This window comes from Pristis pectinata, chromosome 4, assembly GCF_009764475.1.
Source record: "Pristis pectinata isolate sPriPec2 chromosome 4, sPriPec2.1.pri, whole genome shotgun sequence".
NCBI lineage: Eukaryota > Metazoa > Chordata > Chondrichthyes > Rhinopristiformes > Pristidae > Pristis > Pristis pectinata.
The window spans coordinates 74,081,103-74,103,769 of NC_067408.1; the positions used below are offsets into that span (position 1 = coordinate 74,081,103).

The 22,667-nt window shown below is 39.7% G+C and overlaps 1 protein-coding gene across 2 annotated transcripts in view; it reads left to right on the plus strand.

Moving 5' to 3' along the window:
- cnksr2a (connector enhancer of kinase suppressor of Ras 2a) overlaps positions 1–22,667 on the plus strand; it is a 371,916-nt gene that overhangs the window by 90,206 nt on the left and 259,043 nt on the right. For both annotated transcript variants that reach the window (XM_052013677.1, XM_052013679.1), the window contains exons 2-3: positions 9,279–9,442; positions 12,954–13,156. In XM_052013677.1, coding sequence (XP_051869637.1) covers positions 9,279–9,442; positions 12,954–13,156 — 367 coding nt within the window. The remainder of the gene's footprint in view (positions 1–9,278; positions 9,443–12,953; positions 13,157–22,667) is intronic.

The following is a 22,667-nucleotide window of genomic DNA, read 5'->3' on the forward strand; positions in this document are numbered from 1 at the left end:
TTAACAAAATTTCAAAACAGTTTTCCAGTTGCAACTTTTTTTTTGGTTGGGAGAGTTGTTATTTGTCAATGTGAGGTTTAATTTGTGATGAGGCTTTTTGCAGAAGGATTTATAGTACAGTGCTTGTTTAATCTGCATATGGCTGAACTCTATGCATAATTATTGTACTTGCCTGAGCAGTGGGTGTTAAATATAGTACAACTATTTTATTCATAGCTTGAGGATAAATATTCGCCATGAAAAGAGAGATACTGTATGCATTGATATAGTACCTTGTAAAAGAAACTTGAATGTCTTTGTACCTCAGGGACTTGTGTCCAAGCTTAGCTTGGTGCGTTGGAAAGGTAGTTCTCAGGTGATCTAAACTAGAAAGAACACCAGGGTTCCCACTCCCAAAAGTATCATAATTCAGCATTACATTGTCAATTTCAATAAGAGATGGAAAGATATGGGGAATGGAAGATTGGCAGTGTTTTAATTGGTAGTGTTTCTTTCTGAGTTTACTACTTAAGGGCAATGCAAGACCAGAATGAAAGAGCCTTTTAGCAGTGTGTGCTTCATGCTGTCCCTGAGCTGTGAATGCTTGCTTGTGTCAGTTGGTGATGAAAAGTACTTCATTCTTCCCAGCTTGAACACATAGAGTCACTAAAATAAAATTTATGTTCCCTGTGGTCATTGAACGAGGTGACGGGCATGAAGTATGAGTGGCAAATAGGAATTAACATACAGAGCTCCTTACTTCAGGCAATGAGTGTTCCTGTGTTATAGGACTACTTCAGTTTTGAAACAGAGGCTTTTCAGTCTGCCTAAAATCTCTACTTTATGTATTCTCTCACTTCACAGCTGCTGCCAGAGTTGTGTGTACAACTCCCGCTATAGTCACAAATCATTTTCTGTTTCTCAATTCTTCCCATAAAGACTCCAGGGCAGCGTATCTCTTTTTATATCCTTTTCAATTATTCAAGTGGTTTTATCCTAAATCACTCAGGCTCCTTCTCCACCTCCAACCATTCTCCTCATCTTTCCTGGGATCTTGTGACCCGGTATATTCAACTCCAAGTACTGTCAGCTTTTCAGGCATGATCCAAAAAATAGCTGCCGTGTCACATGCTCCAAGTAGAATCTACACCTGTGGTTATTTCATTTTTTCCCATATAATTTGTGTGCTTGTCTCACAGACCCTTATTTGGACTAATCACTCTCAACTCTCCTTCTCCAGTGCTCATCTAGACACTTCTTCTCAATCATTTGTTGTTTATCTTTCTTCATTTAGTTTGCATCCTTTATTTTCCTCTTTACCATGTTGTGGTAAAACACAGCTTCGAACTGTTATTAGAATTTTTATTTATACCATTTTTCCCACCTGATTTCCACCCCTGCACCCCCCTCCCCGCTCCCCCCATTAACTGAGCCTGTGGGGATGCCAGAAATTGTTCTGCTTTACCCTGGAATAATGCTTGTGTTGAATCCAGAGCATTTAATCGAAATGAACAATATCTCCTACATGTGGGTGTCTTAAGCTTTAAATGAAACCAAAAGTTCAAATTCACTTTCAGCCTTTTGTTTTGCTATAATGATCCAGAAAGAAAAAGATTTAATCACCAACTACCATTAATAAACATTTTCAACATGTATAGTTAGTTTTGCAAGATAGAAATGAGGCCTGAGGAGCCTCACACTGATAATAACCTCGCGTTTTCTTACTTATCCCAGTCCTTCTCTTACATCTGAAGCTAAAACTGGGGTGCCTTCTTCTTTTAAATTTCTTTTAAATTCTTATTCAAAGAATCAGAATGCATCAGCCAAAAATAGTTTGTTGCAATGGCCTTTTCCTTTCAATCCAGAGTTCCCCTCTAATAGCAAAGCTATTCCACAAAACGAATTCTTCCTCTTCAACATCCTGGCCCAGTGAGCACCACCCATTGCTCATTGTATTATCCTTGCTAGTTTACTTTCAAGTCTTTTGCCCTGCAAGTTGCTGGTAGATTAAGGTGGAAGCAGAGAATGTAGCAAAGAGTAATATAGTCAAAGAATCGTAGAGCGTGGAAACAGGCTGTTTGGCCTAACTTGTCCATGCCGATCAGTGGGCAGCCTTCCATATTAATCCCACCTCCCAGCACCTAGTCCATAGCCTTCTATGCCTGGGCGATTCAAGTGCTCATCTAGACACTTCTTAAATGCTGTCAGCAACCCAGCTATAACCACTCTCTCAGGCAGTGCATTCCAGGTACTCATCACTCTCTGGGTGAAGAGGGTTCCCCTCATATCCCCTCTAAATCTCTTCCCCTATACCCCAAATCTATGTCCTCTTAGACCAGAATAAACAGGGCAGAGAGCTGTGTATCTCCTTAATCCTTCAATCTGATTGGTAAATGGGGAAAGATGGACATGTACTTTAGAGCTGGTATAGTCAATGTCAAGTGAAGATGAGGTACTGTGAAAGGAAGGTTGGATAAGGGAGAGAAAAATCAAAAAAGCAGATTAGACAGTGTTCAGTTTTATTTTCAACTCAGTTAATGAAGCAGTGTGCAAGGTTCAGGCTTGAACTCAGAAGAGGCAGGTAGCATTCATGCCATACGTGCCAGGCCACAAGAGTCTCCAGTAAAAACATGCTTCATCACCTATCATGCTCATTATGCCCATAATGCTTCTGCTCCAAAGTAAAATGTGTTGTTGCTTGCTGGCTATTGTGCAATAGTAAAGGTACCGGTGGAGGTCAGGGATGGAAGGATGAAACCTGTCTTCCTAGGAGAGAATAGAAGGTCCTTGACCCCTAAACCATTGCCCTCTTCACAATGGCACAGAAATACTGGTCATGTTGGAGGACAACTTGTTGGACTAGTGTAACAGTACCAGAAAGCAATGGTATTTGATCTTCCACCACACCACTCCATTGTTGGATGGCTTCTGCTTGGAAGCTGAGATTTTGGCCAGCAAACGCTGTGTGATGGTTGGATCTGTCAATATCAAAATGGCCACCACTTCCAATAGTGGTTCCAGGCTTTGTATAATATCCTACCAGTGGTGGAGCTGGACTCACCAAAGCTCCTTGACATTGAAATTGTGCATTCTGGCAGGCCAACCAACGGGCAAACATCTAATAATGGCTGCTCATCAGCCTCATTCTAGATACATTTCTGTCATTGTCCTTATCTCCGGAGCACAACCCATGTCTGATCATGGCCTCTGGGAAACCCTTGCCCCTGCCATGCAAGATGGACTCTTGACCTCACAATCTATCTCATCATGGCCTTGCACCATATTGTCTGCCTGCACTCACTTTCTCTGTGGCTGTAACACTTTAATCTGCATTCTGTTACTGCTTTCCCTTGTACTACCTCAATGCACTGCTGCAGTGAAATGATCTGTATGAATGGCATGCAAAACAAAGTTTTTCACTGTACCTTGGTACATGTGACAGTAATAAACTAATTTACCATGCTCCCCTTGTCCTTCTAAGTTGATGGATGGTTTAGGTTCAGGAGGTGCTGTTGAAGAAGACTTGACAGTTTGCTGCAATGCATGATGTACTGGCAGTAGAGAGTGTGAATATTTAAGGTTGTGGATGGGCAACTTTATTTTGAATGTTGTTGAGCTTCTTAAATGAGATTGGAATTGTGTTCAGCCAGGCAGGCAGATATCGCGCTCCTGAGTTATGCTTTTAAGGTGGTGGAAAGGCTTTGGGGAGTCAGGAATTGAGTTAATCCTACCAAATATACCCAGCCCTGACCTGCTCATTATGTTCATGGTAGGGGAGTCAGCAATAGTAATAATTTGAAAGTCAAGGGGAGGTGATTAGGCTCCCTCTTGTTGAAGATGATCACTGCTTAGCACATTTGTGACGCGGTCGTCATTTGCCAATTATCAGCCCAGGCCCGAATGTTGTCCAGGTCTTCTGGCATGCACACATAAACTACCTCATTATTTGAGTATTGTGAATGGAATTGAACATATTTGTTTATCAATAAACATTCCCAGTTATGACTGTATGTTAGAATGAAGGCCATTGAGATACAGGTGGAGGTGGTTGGGTGTAGTTCTGTGTCCTGAGGAACCATTACAGTTTGGGGTATTTCCTGCCCCAGTGTATTGTAGAGGATGCATCCCCTTCTCTCCACAGTTCCCCCATCTGAGCAGCATTCAGGGTTGGGAGATGTGGTTGTTGCTCCCTCCGGTGGTCAGCCGTCATTTCAACAAATGAAGGCACAAGAAATGGCAGATGCTAGAATCTGGAGCAATAAACAAAATGTTGGAGGAACTCAGTGGGTCAGGCAGCATCTGTGGAGGGAAATGGATAGTCTATGTTTTGGGTCCCGACCCTTCAGTCCAGATGAAGAGTCTTGACCTGAAACGTTGACTGTCCATTTTCCTCCACAGATACTGCCTGACTTGCTGAGTTCCTCCAGCATCTTGTTTGTTGCTTTCAACAAATGATTTGCTATCTGTAGAATGATTTGTAACACCGCTTGCAGCAATCAAGCATTAGAAATAAAGGCAGGAGAAGGCTATTTGGCTCCTTGTGCCTGCTCTACCATCCAGTAAGATAATGATTGATCATTTATCTCAGTGCCTTTCCCTGCACTAACCTCATAATCCTTGTTTCCCTCCTCTTAATGGGGTGCAGACCTGGATTTCATTCTCATGACTCATTGCAGTTGATGCAAGCCACCCAGAAGTTGTGGAGCCTGGGGACAAAGCCAACCATAAAGCAATTATTCTTGGCTAGTCAATACAATGAAAGGAATAATATCTGAACAGAAATCTTTCATCAAGTTCCAAAGGTTCAAACACTTGAGGTACTTTCGCATTGTGATACTACGTCCATTTTCAAATGCTATCTAATTGCTCCTCCTTGTGCTCTAATTAACTGTATGGCTCTGTATTTTTAAAGTCAACAATAATTGTCACTTAGTGTCACAGTGTATTAGGGCTCGAACAAGTTGCAATGGATTTCCTAACAAATTGCCCTTAGATTTTATTCATGCATTGATGGAAAACCATTGGGCAAAGGTCTACTTTTCTACAAGCCTAAATCACTCTGGTCTTTTCCTACACACATCTGAGCAACTGCATGCTGAAATTGAGGAGATAATAATTGTGATTGTAAAGTAATTGTATTATAATGCATTCTATAAATGTAAGTAGTTGTCTTATGTGAATAATAAGAATAAATGTTATGTTAATCAGTATTTGCTGACACATGTAAGACTGAAAACAATGAAGAATGCTTGAAAATATAAAGTCTCTTTTCTTTTTCTCACTAAGCTTTTCAATCTTTTCTTGATCTTGTTTTCTTTATCCACTAGATGCCTATACCTTTCTCCATTAAATAATCTCATGCTATCATCTATCTGATTTAGAATGTAGTGGAGACTCTGGACTCCCTGCTGATTTATGGCTGCTCATTATTTCCAACATTGTTTTATTTCCAAAATTGTTTTGCCAATAATATTCTTCCTAGGACTACACCCTTTCTCCTTTTGAAACTGACGTTTGACCTATCCTGCTTTGACATAACTTTAGGCATTCCACCTAACTGTATTTCTTCAGCTGATTAAATTGCACTTGCACAGCTGTTTCATTTTCCCTGTACTCAAGGACAGCAATTTAACAATGTTGTGCTTCCTTTCAAATAATAGCTTTTGATATAAGCAGCTTGTTTGTTTGCTCGATGAATTGTTAGTAACGTGTGTCAACTGTCAAAATTGGTTACCTTCACACAGAGCTGCTTCCTGGATCTAGGCTATAACTTTGCTTCACAACCAGCGTACCTGCAAACATTACCTAACATGCTGCAATCAAGAACACAGTGCTATCATATGAACTGTTGGTTCCTGGAAATACTTTGCATTGGCTTGCCATGAATGGTTCCAAGTACAACCATAGGAACAGTTTGCATTTGCTGACTTAACAGCGGAGTAGCAAAGTATTTCATGGTGTGGAGGTTTGATGTGAGAAAGCAATAAAAAAAGCACTACCGAATTACTCAATTGTGGAATTAGTTTGAGAGGCCAAGGAAGATTAATCCATGCTTTCAACAGGCTTGAACTGAGCAGGAAACATAATCTAATTGTCAAATAGACATAATCAATTATCTGCTGTGATGTCCCTGGAGTGGAAACCAGAGAAAAACTGGTGGGCATGGAATATAAGATACTAAATTGTGCTCTTTAATTATTGCAGTAATTATAGAAGTACATTGAGAAGGGAAATGGCAAATATAAAGCTTGTGCGCAGTGGAAGTGCGCAGAATAGATGGTTCATGACATCAGTCAGTGTGCAATGCTGATTTCTCACTGCACTGACAAGTTGGACCTAGATCCATGTGTTCAACTATAGTGGTGATTTCAGCATTTGACAAAGGAATATTACCCACCGTCACCATCACCACCATCAGTTCTCTTCAAAGGGATGATCAATTACTTGGAAGTTTGTTGCTGATTAATTATGAAACATGTTGCTAATTAATGCTTTATTAAACTTGTGGCATGAAGAGCAGTTGGGTTTGCCAGGATTGCTTTTCAAGGTAGTTTTAATATTTTTTTGATTCTCACTTTCTTTCAAATGATGGACATAGAAACCCTGGGTACATGTCCTTTATTGGGGTGGGTTGGCAAAGAGGCCACTTCCTACCCCAGAAAAGGACACCAAAGGTTTCCAGAACTACCATTTGTGAAGTAAAGGAAGTTATGTCATCAGTGTGTGTGAGGCCCAGACACATGACATCGGGTGACAGATAGATGGAACCAGCTGCCAGAGGAAGTGGTTGAGGCAGGTACATTAGATATATTTAAGAAGTATGTGGACAGGTATATGGATGACAAGTGTTTAGAGGGATAACAGCCAAGTGCTGGAAAATGGGATTAGCTTCAATATACATCTTGGTCAGCATGGATGTGTATGGGCCAAAGGGCCTTTTCCTATGCTGTACAGCTCTCTGACTCTTTGACATGATCATCCTGGGATGCTGATGCCAAGCAGAGATAATCTGCTACAGTGTCGTTCTAGCAACTCATTCATGATGATTACTGAGTGGCATGATCTTGTAGCCAAATTGTCAAAAGTCAGGTCATGCAGTCCATAAGTGGCAGAGCAGGCTCAAGAGGTTATATGGCCTATTCTTACTTCTAATGGTCCAACCAGACAATCATATACATTCTTCTTGGCCAATAGTGATTGAGAAGAGAGTGTGGAAGAAATGGAGAAAGGGAAGAGTCAACATTGTGAGCTCCTTTCTACGGAGGCTATCTATGACTAGCTGATTGTAGAAAGAGTTCAGTGACTACTCTCCCAATTCCCAATATATGTAACTGATGCTTATCATCTCCAGCCACAAATCAAACACATTTTTCACAAAGGTTAAGACAACATATTAATACTCTTATGAAGTAAAGCTTCATAGCTGTACTTAATTTGTTTTAAAGGGTTTCTATCATTTGTCATTGCTCCCTTCCTGTTTTGGAAACAACATTTTAATTTAATATATTTTTGAAGGAAGGGGATCTTAATACAATAGCCAAGTGTTTCACTATCACTATTTTGATTACAAAATTGAATTGAATTACTTTTATAACTTAAAACATTCGATCATTGAGTGAGATTGCAATGGGTGGATTTATAGACACTAAGGGAATCAGGGGACGCAGTGGCAGGAAGGAAAGCGGAGAAGATTCAGCATTGACTATGTTCTTACTGAATGGTAGAAAAGGCTCTAGGGTACATTTGGCTTACTCCAGCTTCAATTTCTAAAATGTTTGTAGTGTTCATAAAACTTTATCATTAAGATTTTTTTTTAAAATGTTTTCTTACAATCCAAATGATTTTTCAATGTACGTGACAATGTGGTTTACCCAATATGTGATAAGGATTCATCAAAACATCCTCACCTTTGTACTCCTATGCCTTTATTTTTAAAATCCATATCTTTTTAAATTCTCAACCTGTACTGTCACCTCTAGTACCTTACTCACTGAAGTGACTATTCCTCATATGAGACTAGACATTGAGTCATAGAGTACCAAATCCAAATGATAATTTTATAATGAAGAACTTGTATGTGACCCACACATTTTTACAATGTTCCATGATGGTAAAGCTGAATTGAACAGATTAGGGAATGCCGCCACATCTGATCCTGGGTATCTGTTAGTTTAGCTGATCCAAGTTGACACTGCACAAGGCCACTGGAATTTGCTTCAACTGGCTTTGGTTAGGGAGTAGAGAACCATGCTGGTTCCAGCTCCTCAATGCTGCAGTAGCAACCCAGCCATCAGCTTCAGGATTGATTTCCTGCATGCAGGTGGGATTAGTGTAAATGGGCAAAAAGGTTAACATAGCATAAGCTGTAGGGCCCACTTCTGTGCTGTAGAACTCTTATGAGGTGAGATATTTAGATGAATCTTTATCACATACTGGATCAATTACACCATCAGATTCATTGAAAATTCATTACAGAAACAAGAAATACCCCTCTGTGGCACAGTTTATTGGGCTTCTACTGACTGGAACATTGGAAAGGACACTTCACTCTTAAGTGATGGGGCATATGGGCACTTAAGAGAAGATAAGATTTCTTTATTAGTTACATGTTCATTGAAACACACAGTGAAATGCAACTTTTGTGTAGAGTGTTCTAGGTGCAGCCCACAAGTGTCACCACGCTTCCGGCGCCAACATAGCATGCCCACAGCTCCTAACCTGTACATCTTTGCAATGTGGGAGGAAACTGGAGCACCAGGAGGAAACCCATGCATACACGGGGAGAACGTACAAGCTCCTTACAGACAGTGGCCAGAATTGAACCCAGGTCGCTGGCGCTGTAATAGCGTTACGCTAATGTCTCAGCCAACACCTGGAGTGCAATACTGGAATGTCAGCCTGGACATTGTCCTTGCAACCTTCTGGAGGCAAGAGAGCTGGCACTGAAACATGAGAAAATCCATACTGCATTGTTGAAAGATATAGTGTGTATTTTTACCTTCAGTTTTGGCATATGTATTTGAACATCCACGTCAAATGCGCTGAATATCAAGTTATGACCTACAAAGAAGTTAATGTTGGTTTTCAATGTTTCAAAACTTATTAGTTATGGAGTACAGATGTGCTATGGGGAAATCAAAACTGCAAAGATTTGCAGGTATTCTTTGCAGTTACACATGGCGTGACGTTTGGTTCTATATAACTAACCTTCAAGAGCAGCATATCTCTACTGGGATGTGCTGCATGTTTAAAATTATATATTACACCAGAATTAATTTGTTTCTATTCATAACCATTAGGCCTTGATGATTGCCTGCAGCAATACATAAAGAACTTTGAGAGAGAAAAAATCAGTGGAGATCAGCTTCTGCGTATTACTCACCAGGAACTAGACGAGCTTGGCGTCACACGTATTGGCCACCAGGAACTTATCCTAGAGGCAGTAGACCTGTTGTGTGCTTTGGTAAGTGCAACCACTGACTTTATCTCTCCTGTGCTCGTCCATTTTAATAAATGGATTCCAAACTGATCGGTCTTTAGAAGAGATGGTATCCTGCCAGAAAGGGAATTTTTACTGGGCTGTTGGGAAAGGGCAGGGATTGGGACTAATTGGAAAGCTCTCTCTCTGAGATCCAACATGGACTGGATGATTTACTTCCTTGTTTGTAACATTCTGTTGTTATCTTGCAACATGTGGCAATATTTGCCATACGTAAGGGACCTTAAGATGTATTTAATGTTCTACTTTCTTCTTTCCTTTCACCCTTTACCTTTCTTCGGTGGAAGTAGGGTGGTAGAACAATTATGGATGGCTCTTTGATGAAGCTTACAGTTGCATTATTTCGTTTATAAATGTGATTGCTTCTGGGTGTTTTAAGTTCCTCAATCATTTTCTCTTCTGTATTACTGAGTGGTCCTGTTTCAACAGGACCAGTGAGGAGCATCATGTGTTAGCAAGATTTTTATGTTAACTTTCTATGTTAACATGCTAATAAAGAGAAGGTAAATGTCATGCTAAATGGATTTTTTGCTAATGCTTGTTGAACATAATGATAATTACCAAATGATGCTCTGTAATCCAATTTTCTTTCATTATCATTGTACCTTTCCACAGCTTTGGTTTCTAAGGTGCTTTGAGTAAAATTAACCTCCGGCAACAATAACATGGCAAAGTAACCTTTATCCTGAGGTTACTTTGGGTAACCCTCTGAGAAATGCAATATAGAAATGATAGGAAACCTCAACGCACAGCAGTCTGACTTAACCTGCTGAATTGCAGCTTGTCTTTGTGACTAAATTAATCACAGTTGGACTAAATTATTAAAAAGATGTCATAAATACAATCGTTCAGAGCAAGTTACATGGTTGGGCATAGCTTAGATAAGAAAGCATGGAATGCTGACAGACTGTTAGCTCTTTCACCCTTTTCCATGTCCTGATTGGAAATGCTGCGTAAACTCTCCTATCTCCAAAATAATAGACTCCAGAATATTTATTTACTTGCATATTCCCTCTGTTTAACCTTCTCTGGTGCTCACTGATCACTTTCTGAGGGAATTAATCCACACAACATTAATTATTTTTAATAGGAAACTATACTGCCTTTGCATTATTTTCCTGGTGTTGGGCAGGCAGAATTTAACTTGTGAAAGGTAATTGATTTGAAGTAATAACCTTACTTCACTCTTCATAGATGCAGTTTTTATTTCAAATTCCTAGCACCTGCAGTATTTTGCTTCTTTATCAGTGTTTATCTTAATCTTTGGTCCTATTTTTGCTTTGTTCCTTTTAAATTAGTGTTTCCAGATTTGTGATTGTGTTCAACACCATCTAGCTTACACTTCTTCTACTCTTCATAGTCTTTTGACAACTTAGATTATATCACTCAATAGTTTCTATTGTCAGAACAAGCACACCAAACTACACTTGAGTTTTGTCCGGCACTTTTTCAGGGCTCAGTTGTCTCAAACTTGTGATGATTGGCAGCTTTTATCTTGTATTGCTACAACAAGCCTCAGGAAATCATTGCAACCAGATAATTTACTTGGCTGAAAACCATAAAATGCTGGTCAGGCACATCCGTGGAAAGAGATACAGAGTCCTCACTTCAGGTTGAAGATCCTTCATCAGAATCCACTTAGCCTGAGCTGCTTCATTTCTGAAAATGTTGTAAATGGATGCTGGTGCTCTGGTTGTTTTTTTTCCATTGGTGAGGCAACCCTCACGTTAAATAATCATTCCTCCCCATTAAATGGAAGAAAGATTTTCCAACATCATCCAGGATGGAGTTATGATACTGATCAGCCATGATTTAATTATCCACTCATTGCTTGCAGCTACATAAATATAACTGCTGTACATTTAGATATGAAGCAGCAGACTTAGATTTTAAAAAATGAAAAATGCAATGGCAGAGTTCTGACAGTGGTATGAATGATGTAAGCTGTCCCAGATCCACATGGTGGCCAAGAGTAGCAAACATCCACTTAAGCAAGAAAAATCTGATTTGTTATTAGAATATTCTGACATCTTGTTCATCTCCATATGGCCTAAGGACAAGAATAAAAATTAGACAGGTTCCTTAACTGATGAGCAATTCATCCTGTTGGTTTCCAGGAACAAGAAGGCAATCCCTTGTTTGAGCTCATTGGCCAAGTAGGGAAAGTTAATCACCCCTTATCCTTTCCTTTTACTTTTTAACTTAATCATTTACTACAGTTTAAATCTGACGTTTGACCCTAATTGTTACTTAGAGCAGAAAATGTAAAGTGCACAGGACACAGAACTGTCAGTGTAAAAACTTGATTGTTTCATCGTTACATACCATTTCGAAAGTTGCTGGCCAGATGTATTTTCAGCAAAAAGGTTGAGAATAAAAAGGAAGGCACTGTACATAATTTGAAACTGGATTATCCAAACATGAGATTTCCTGTGATTTTTGACTAATGGTTCAAGTACCATCAATTCCAAATTGATTCCTTGCAATAAGGTTTCATTGGAGAACACAAGGGAGCTTCCCAATTTTTGATGAACAGGTTTGAAGCTTGAAGGATATATAGTCCAAAGTACTTGGTGCTTGATGTCCCTTGGTACAAATATTGAATGTTAATAGCAGTTTAATAACCGGCAGAGGCATTGGACATTTATCTGTCTGATTGCCTCTTTTGTAAAATCTTGTAATTTTTTACTAGCGAGGTTAAGGAAACGAGTGACTTAAGTTTTGCTTTGCAATAAACAATGGTCTTGAGAGTTGTCTTATTGCTGATTTATATGTCTATTGGCTGTCCCACACAATGAAATTGTACATTAAGTTATCCAAACATAAGTGTTTAATTTACTTGATTTGTGAGAAAATAACAAAAAGCACAAAATAGAGGGTCTGAGGTACTTATTTTATGTTAGAAGTATTATATAAATGTATATTGTTGCCAGGGATAAGTACATTTATTCTGTAGTAGAGGAGGAGAGGAGAAATGTAGCTTACTATCCCAAATCACATCAAAAACAATGTGGTTATTACAACAAACAATGATGCATTGGATGTGGTTAACAATACCACACAGTATGTTGTATATTGGTGCTCTGGTAATATGTTGTGATTTTTGGTGAGACAGATCATAAATGAACTGCTCATGATTACTAAATAAAAAACTTTTGGGAAATGTACTTTATAAATTTGATTTAATAGGTAGATTGTGGGAAGAATAAAAAATGGGATTAATGTCAGATTAGTGTAAATGTGTAGTTGGTAATTGGCACAGGCTCAATGGGCCAAAGGGTCTGTTACTTTGACTCTTCATGAGAAGTCTAGTCACCTTGAACAAAAAAGGTATTATTTCCTTGCTATTTTTAGTGGAATTTTATGCTTGAATAATACAGGAAAAAGAGCTTCTAAAAAATTGAACAATGCTCATGCTTGGATCAATTATCAGGAAATCACAAATTTACGCAAAAAACGTTTTGTTTTTATTCAGAACTATGGGCTTGAAACGGAGAACCTTAAAACACTATCCCACAAACTGAATGCATCTGCCAAAAATCTTCAGAATTTTATAACTGGTCGGAGGAGGAGTGGACACTATGATGGAAGGTCCTCCAGGAGGTTGCCTAATGATTTCCTGACATCAGTGGTGGATCTTATAGGTGCAGCTAAAAGCTTACTGGCATGGCTGGACAGGTAATTTTTTTGAATAAGACCCGTTATACACTTTGTGGGAAAGACAGTAAACCTGGATGACTGAGAGCATGATTATTAGCTCTTCTGGAATCAATGAAAGTCTAATTTCCTTTGATACTTAAACATTCCAAGCCTCCTAATTCATTCCAAGCAGCATTTTATTTTTCATTTTGTGACTTCTGAGTTTTGGAAGTCCAACAAAACTTATTTAAAGGAGTCGACTTTCAATGAATAGTTTCTAAAAAAAAATGTTGAGTCATAAGCAATCAAAATGTTTAATCCCAGGATCCTGTTGAGGAAATGTGTTTACAAGGTCTTTATAAGAGTGTTTTTTTCTTAAACATTGCTTCCTTTAACGTACTGGGCCAAATCGTGCTGGCTGTGGCAGCTGGTCCTGAAGGTAACTGCTGGCTTTCAGACGCTCCCAGGTAAATCCTGGATTTGCATTGACCCACTGTGAGTCCGGTACGTGCTGAGTGACAGGTGCTGATGCATCTGTCATTCTGCCCTGTCAATGCACTCCATGTGGAATCTATTGGCAGAGCCCAGGCATGCTGGGATTCCCTGGCATTCAATGGGGGGATCCACCTCTGATCTTACAATGGTCAGACCTGACGTAAGATCTGAGAACACATTCATTTCAATGGGGATTCCTGGAACTTTGGAGGAACAAGGTAAGTTATTTGTTCCTGGAACTTCAGAGCAACAAGGTAAGTTATTTGTTTTTGAGGCATTTTGACATTTTATATTATTTCTTAGTATTTTCCTGTGTTATTAATTTTATTTTAAAAGTTTTTTGGTAATTTTAAATGTCACTGAACATTAGATTTAAATATGATGATGAAGTTGTGTGCCTTCCATTTTAAATTTAATCTTGCTACCTGAATTCCTTGGTGTCAAAACCCAACAGTAAAAAGGAATCCACTGGGGAAATTTATTTACGCAATCTGTTAGATGCAGTTCACGTGCTGTCATTGCCACCATAATAGGACAAATCCTTCCCTCCAATGAACTGTAATAATCCCCACCTATTCTTCCCTCCACTAAGGTCCATGGGTGCAGCCTCTGATCTCCCTTTTCCAATATCCCCCATTCTTTTCTCCTTCAAAACCAGCCTGTTCAATCATAACTTTATAGTTACTCCGAGGCCTGCAGTCTGCCCTTCCCTCATTGGCTCTTCGGACGCCTCCCCATGTGTGTTGCAACTTCCCAGCCACTGATACCTCTGATCTCCTTCCCCAAATGGTCCTTACCTCCATTTCTTATCTTTAAAGCAAATGGTGTGTAGGCACAATTTAGATCTCAGTGGAAGGCGGTACTTGAACAGATGGCATCTCTTCAAAGTCCTAAGCAGAAAAAGGACAAAACATAAAAATTATAGGCTATCTTGGCAAAAAATACAAACTGTTCCTGAACTCGTTGTGTGACCTTTCCAATACCTTTCTTCCTCCTCCACGTCTAGTGACCAAAGCTTACTTGGCCATAATCTGGCCATCCTCAGAGTCTCAGTATCCACAGCCATGAACCAGTCAAAAACATTAATGAGGTGAGGACATGCTGTAAAATTGAACCGGGCTTCAGGGAAACCTCTTCTTCTGGACTTCTTGCCTGCAATACAGCCCTTGCTCACACTTCCTGCCTACAGGCTTTCCTTGGGGTGGAAGGTTGTAACAGTTAAGACAAGGTAATGCTGAGAAAGTTAATTGTCTTTCTGAAAACAGAGAAAGGGAATTTTTTTTTGTTAACATGGGTTAATGATTGTAAAGTACAAGGATAGCAAAAAAGACAAATGTATAAACATCTTGGTGAGCATGACAGGTGGAGGATTTGCAAATATGTCTTCATAATATGTGCCATTTTTTAACTTGATGATTTGGAATTTCGAGAAATACTGCTTCATTTCTCTGGCTAGAAGACAAGAGACACAGGCAGGCACACACATGCACACAGCTGTACATGCACACACATGTAAACAAATAAATAATCTTTGTCGTCTTGTTATTTCTGAGTCCACGTTTGTCCAGAATTTGTATTGGTTTTCCATATTATATCAATATAGAACCACAGCTCAAGGTTGCAAATCAAGATCAGGTGTTGCCACAAAGCCATCACTGACACCTCTCAAAAAGGATGAGGCATGTATTCATCTTGTAGTTGGCTGTCAGAGCTAGATGCCCACTATCAGATACATAGGAGTCTTTAATCTGCCAATGATTCAGCTGCATAATGTGTTTCTTAATCTGCCAATTATTCAGCAGTATCTCGTGATTCTGGGCCACTCAAGGCACTTGCTGGAGTTCAGATGCACAGCATAGAATTCCATTGTGCTGCACGACATTTTTCTGCACAGTGCTCTGTGTGACGGAATTTCTGGGTGGCGCATCTGGCCACCAAATATGCACAGAAGCCAGTGTTTGTCTTGATGCTACTTGCACAAAATTATCAAGTGCAGCTGAGACCTGTGAATAGTAGTGAGCTACAGCACAGAAGTAGCTCTTAATCAGGGTGGTGGGGTGGGGGGAATTGGGATTCATTTTGGCCTTATTTAAACAGGGCCTAGCTTTAACTGGACCACTGTCAGGGAGTACAATACATCTATCTCCTTCCACATATATCCTTCTTTAAGGTTTCCTTCTTAATAAATTCTCTAACACCTCCTTGATGCTCATATCATAAGTATCTGTCTGGCTCATTGACTCTTGCCTTCCCCTGAATCGACCACTTCCCCTTCCAATCTCCTCCCACACCAATGATCCCTGGTCTCTCTCTTCCAACATCGTCTCTATTGGTTTTCCCTCACTGTATAATCTTCTCTCCATGCCCCTCAGTTTTCCCTCTCCCCTCCGTCTCTTTACTCCACAACTCTCCACCTCAATCCCCTAAACCCACACTTACCCCTAATCCACTCCTCAGCACATCTCCCCTGCAATCTCCACTCTCCACAGCAGTGCGAGTTCAAAGGTGAAAGGCCTCCGTGGGAACCTCCTTGTGCAAGGCCTATGTTAATGCACACATTGTCTTGGATTTTGCATGGGTGCAATGATCACTGGTAGCCACCTGGAATTAAAGGAAGCTATGGTTGATGGAGCTCTAAATACAGCAGGTGCTCTTTTCCACTTTGACAATGCTCCTCCCTTTTAATGCCTTCTTTTTCTGCTGCTATCATCCACTTGAGGTGTAGTACTCACCTCAAGTTCTCTCCTGCTCCTACAGTTGTTTAGTTCTGCTTTTGACTTCCACTTAAATTCTTCTTAAATGGTTTCGGCAAGCTCTTTTGTTTTATTTTGTGCTAATTCTCTTGCATTTTACTCATTGGATGTTGGGGCCGCAAAATATCTCCAGATATTTGATGTTATTCTTGTACTTGTGAAGTGCCCACAGTAGGGTTTAGAATCAAGGCACAGAGCAAATGTCCTGGAGATTCACTTTAAGCCCAGCTAAAGGGTTGTTGCTTGTCAGACCAGCAGCTGTATCATGCTGCCACACCAAACGTCAGTAGCGATGAAGCTCCAGTTTTCACGCAGTTGGAAGTGCTCGGTTGAATTTCTGGAGTGTCAATACTCAGCCCAGAACGGTCACAAACTCCAGTCATAAGTGATTTTCAGCCATTTGGCTCTCGAACAAAGAACAGTTATCTAATTTCTGTGTGATCTAATTTCCTGGCCAAAATTTCCATTTTTGTGAGAGTCCAGAACTGAGACTTGTTAAAATAGGTGACTAACGAATCCAGTAAAGAACTTTGGAGAAACCCCTTCAGCCAAAGAGTTGGAATGTGGAACTTGTCACCATATGGAGTGTGTGAGGTAGATAACACAGATGCGCTTAAAGGGATTAAAGCAGAAAGTGCTGGAAACACTCAGTGGGTCAGGCAGCATATGTGGAAGTAGAAATGGTGTTAATATTTCAGGTTGAAGACCTTTGTCAGAACTTTGCACGAAAGTGGAAACTGGATAAAGATGTGGGGAGGAAAATAAAGATAGATGCACTGGCAGAGTTAGAGAAAAGCAGCATGGGATGAGGCTGGAGTGAAGTAGTGGAAAAATCTATCCCAGAGTATGAAAACTGTACTTGTAGTGTTCAGGCAGGCTTTCTCTTGCATTCATTAGCCAGTTTGCTGATCAATTATCTTGGGCTTGACAACTATCCTTAATGACTATTTGCCAACATAACAACAGATGTTAGCTAGAAGCTCAGAGCCTGCGATAAGTACATATAAATCAAGCTGTTTATTCATGAGATATCTGTAAGCTGCCCAAGTAGCCACTGTTTTCAAAGTCATGGGATTGTATTGGGCTACATGCACTTTTAAAATCTTTGCCCAGGCACCAAAATGAAGACTTCACAAGTCCCACTTAGAGTTTGCCCAAACCAACTTCTCCCTCCCTACCACCACCCCCCCCCCCCCCAAAATTTCATCATATGGATAAGAACAGCTTCTGCCGTGTGACACTGGTTAGTTGATGGAAGTGTCAGAATTGATCTGAAGGTCACTGCTCCTGATATTATGATGATTCAATTTGCTGAAGATAAACACATAATGAATTCATTATTCTCCAAAAATCTGGGCAGTACTATTAAATATATTTTTTGTTCACTGTTTGTGATTTCAGGTTTCTGGTTTTCATTATCACTCTATATTTGTGAAATAGTTTCATTTAACCTTTTATTGAGTTTTCTGAGATGGATAAATGTTTTGAGGGAAATAATTCTGTGAAGATTGCGGGTGCAAGTAATGAGGTGACCATTGCTCCCATCAGTAAATGTTGTGGTATTGATTTTGGTGTACAGTGTAAAGGTATAATAATATTGATAGATGAATATCAAGTTAAATGAAATGCGAGAATTAGCCAATTGATTGGTTTCATTGATAGATGATGACTGCAATTTTCACAAGCTATTTTGGCGAGCATATAATAAAAAGATACACACTGAATTTATATAAATGGATAAAATTATAGGTATGCCTTATGTATGAGGAGCATGTGTTTCATAGGGACAATACTGCCTTAAATAATTTGTGTATGAAATAGCAATATGGTCTACAATTGTACATCTTCCTGAAATCTGTGTCTTTTTATATGGAAATCTTGGCTGTTCTTTTTTCATTAATGAGTAACTTATAGAACATAGAACATAGAAAACCTACAGCACAATTCAGGCCCTTCAGCCCACAAAGCTGTGCCAAACATGTCCCTACCTTAGAAATTACTAGGCTTACCCATAGCCCTCTATTTTTCTCAGCTCCATGTACCTATCCAACAGTCTCTTAAAAGACCCTATCGTATCCGCCTCCACCACCGTTGCCGGTAGCCCATTCCACGCACTCACCACTCTCTGAGTAAAAAACTTACCCCTGACATCTCCTCTATACCTACTCCCCAGCACCTTAAACCTATGTCCTCTTGAGGCCACCATTTCAGCCGTGGGGAAAAGCCTCTGACTATCTACCCGGTCAATGCCTCTCATCATCTTATATACCTCTATCAGGTCCCCCCTCATCCTCCATCGCTCCAAGGAGAAAAGGCCAAGTTCCCTCAACCTGCTTTCATAAGGCATGCCCTGCAATCCAGGCAGCATCCTTGTAAATTTCCTCTGCACCCTCTCTATGGCTTCCACATCCTTCCTGTAGTGAGATGATCAGAACTGAGCACAATACTCCAAGTGGGGTCTGACCAGGGATCTATATAGCTGCAACAATACCTCTCGGCTCCTAAATTCAATTCCCCGATTATGTAGCATTTCACAAATACATTTGTTTGTACATATCCGGTTACATGAGAGTGGAAAGCTTCAAAGTAGCTTCCTGATAGAAGTACAAAAAAAAGCAAATATATGTTGATTTGAGTATACCCTGAGAGCTTTTAATTCTGCCCTGATCTCATCAACTTTATTTCCTCCCTCACCACTCCCCAAGAACCTGGAATGATATCTTCTCTATCAATTCCCAATGAGCATGAACCTTTTCGATAATTTAGGAAATTAGTTTTGAAATATTGCTGGATAAAACAAAGGGATTATTTCTATGATATGTGAAAACAGGCACTAAATGAGTGTTACGAACATGATTGATCTGTTTGAATGTTTGCACCGAAATACTGATTTTCACCTTTTTTGGTGTGCTAAGACATCATTGTGTTTAACACTAATGCCAAGTTATCCCCTCTACAAATAGATCACAAAATTGGTTAAAAACAAGTGTGCTACGGTGCTATTGTAGTTTCCATTTCAAAAGATATATGAAGAGTCTTCAATCTAAAACATCAACATATCCCTTTTCACAGATGCCTGACCTGCTGAGTGTTTCTAGCATTTTTTGTTCTTGTTTCAGATTTCCAGCATCTGCAGGGTTTTGATAAGTGACTACCTTGATAAATGCTCTTCTGCCCTGAAGGACTGAAGAGCATTTATTTATCATCTCTCAACTTCTTACATCATTCCCACTCTCCTCTCTCCCTCATCTGCTGATCATCTCCCTCACCTGGATTCACCTATCACCTGCCAGCTCTTGCTCCACCCCTTCTCTCCATCTTTTTATACTGGCTATTTTGCCTCTTTCTTTCCAGTCCAGATGAAGGGCCTCGACCCAAAACATCAGCTTTCCATTTCCCTCCATAGATGCTGCCTGACCCGCTGAGTTCCTCCAGTCCCTTTGTGTGTTGCTCATGCTCAGAAGTGCCTGGTCCAGTTTCGTGACTGGTAGGATTTCACTTGGGAATGACAACCAAAGCGATTTGCTCTGGCACAAAAAACAACATGCAATCCAGTTTCGAGGCTCTGGTGTAAGCATGCGGTTGCCGAGTACCAGAATTTGCCCAGATGTGCAAAAATAGATATCTGTTCGAATGAAGATTTTTGACACAATTTTCTTGCAGTGCAATATGTTTTCCACCAATTCCAGAGAAATCCTCTGGAACTAGTTCAATCTCCATAAACCAGTTGTTGTAAGGAGAAGGTATCAGGTGAAGCACAAGCTACTAAACCACCTTGGACCCTACTGCATACATGCTGGCAGACAAGTTAATTGGGAGTCAACTGCTTAATGATCGATCTCATGAAGATTGGCTGAATTGGCATTTGATCTTAAAAATCATTTTGGGTACAGGAAGCTTTTAAACACAAAATATCTGGGGAAAATTCCATCTCTTCCAACACCCCCCCCCAACACCAACCATCTCCCCACACCTTTCTCCCATTAAACTTGAATTATTGCTGAATTTTATTTTTAATGGTTTCTCTCTAGTTCATGATTTTATGCATGTAATTATATTATGCACTGCTTGGGGCTTTTCATGGCAATACCTAAATACATATACTACATTCTTACATATAAATCTTCCAGTCAGTAGTTTATTGAAATATCTTATTCCTCCTTTTGCTTAACTGTCTTAATTTAAATGAAAAGAGTTTTGAATAATCACCACTTTGTCGTACTGGACGGAGCCCTTTATACATTGTGTTTCTCTGAAAAGGACAACTTTCGTTATCTCATACTGCAGAGCAGTCTGCAGATCAAGAGCGCCTGTTCATTTTTGGTAAAGCTATTCACGGTAACCAAATCTGTTTTCAGAGTAACTCATGACTATTCCCTCAGCCAAAAATGTAGAGTATTTTATGCTTTGTTGTGAAGAGGTTTTAATCCACAAAATAAAACAGATTGGTTAGCTTGTGAGTAGTTTGTATGTCATCTTTTCACACAGGAGCAGTTGTGTAAAATTTCACGTTTAGTCCTTTTTTAAGTTCTCATTCAAAATGAAACCAGGTATACCTTAAGGGCATTGCCTAGTGAATGCCCTGCCAAGAGTTATAACAATTAAAATATAACACAACCTTTCATTTGTATTGCATTTTTAATGTAGCATAAACATCCCAGTGAACTTCAAAGGGATGTTAACATGGAGAAAGCTGATGCACAAAAAGCTACATAAGGAGAAATTAGGACAGATGACCAAGTGGTAGGATGTAAGATTGCCCTATCAGGAGTGTCTTAAAGGAGGAAAGAGAAATTCATGCCATTGCAATCATTTCAATGCCAAGTTTTTAAGTCAGGACTGCAACTGTGATGGCAGTTTCTGGACTTCTTTGTTCAACTGTGCATGTATGGATGCCAAACATTGCTATGAGGTTATTCCCACAGCACTGGCATCAGTGTTAGCCTCACCATTATTATTGCAGAAAAATCTGGGACAAGGCATTATTGGGGTGCCCATGGAACTGTGATAAACATTAAACTCTAGATCTAGGACTGCTTGACAACAATGTCTTGGGAAATATAATTATAGATTTACTTCTCAGTACAGTGAACCTTCAGTAATCTGGAATTCAATTGTTTGGCTCACTCATTAGTCTGAAATGTGAGCAGGGGGTCCAGAGGGCAAGCAGGGTGTGCGGCCAGAGCTGGGAGTCTGGAATACGGCTGGTTTCGGGGTCCAGATTGTGGGCAGGGTGTGCAGCTGGAACAAGGTTGGGGTCCAAAACAGCAGGAGTCAGGAACATGTGTAGGTTTGCGGCCAAAGCTGGAGTTTGGCATTTTTATATATTTCCCACTCCCCTTAAACTTACTGAGTTCACTGGAAGATTTATTGTACCATTGTTAAACAAAAAGTGAAATAGAAGTGTGTTTGGGTATTAATAGGAGTTACATCCAATAGTCCAGAAAATCTGCTCGTCTGGTACTAGCAAAGCCCCAAGGGTGCTATATAATCACTGTTTTAATAAACTCTGTTGTCTTTGTGAAGCTAGCTGGCAAATTTCCTCACTGGATTGCCCTCTTACTGTAGGGATTCTTATTTTCCATGATCTCCCTCTGTTTAACCTTTATTAACATATTAGCTGCAACCTTGTGCACATAATTTGGACCATTATTCTACTGCACTACAAGTGTGAGTATGTCAGCTGGGTCACTAATCAGATGAGTTACTAAGTTACAGCCAATTCCGTAGGATACAGCAAGCATTCTCTATCAAATGATGCAGCTGACGTTTTCATTGTGTCTTAGGCACAGTCGTTTATCAATCAACATCTAAACATCAAATTGAAATTCTGTTTACTGCTGGCTGTAGAATATTGCGGTGTGGAAAAAAAGACTGCCTCATTTGCTCACTGCATTTCAAAGTAACGTATCGATGCATTTTGAGATGTTGCTGAGGAGGAATGCAACATAAATGGAAATCTTTTTTTTAACTGACCCTTTGCTGTGTCACATGCTGCCACCATGATGTAATTCAAAGTCAGAGCTCTGTAAGGTCAAGCTCCAGTTGACCATTCCGTATCTTAACTTTCAATTTCTACACGTCTGACTTGAAAGTGCAACGACTTTTGCATTTTATGCTTTGAATAAAATTGGAAAACATGTTTATGCCAGTGAATCTTCCTCCTCTTCTCTTAAATAAATCATATGTACTTTATATTTTAACTGAAAATCTATTTTTTAAAAAATTGTACCATTTGAGTTTACTGCTTCTGCTGCATTTTTCCAGAATAATTGACTCAAAATCTAATCATATGTTCTGAC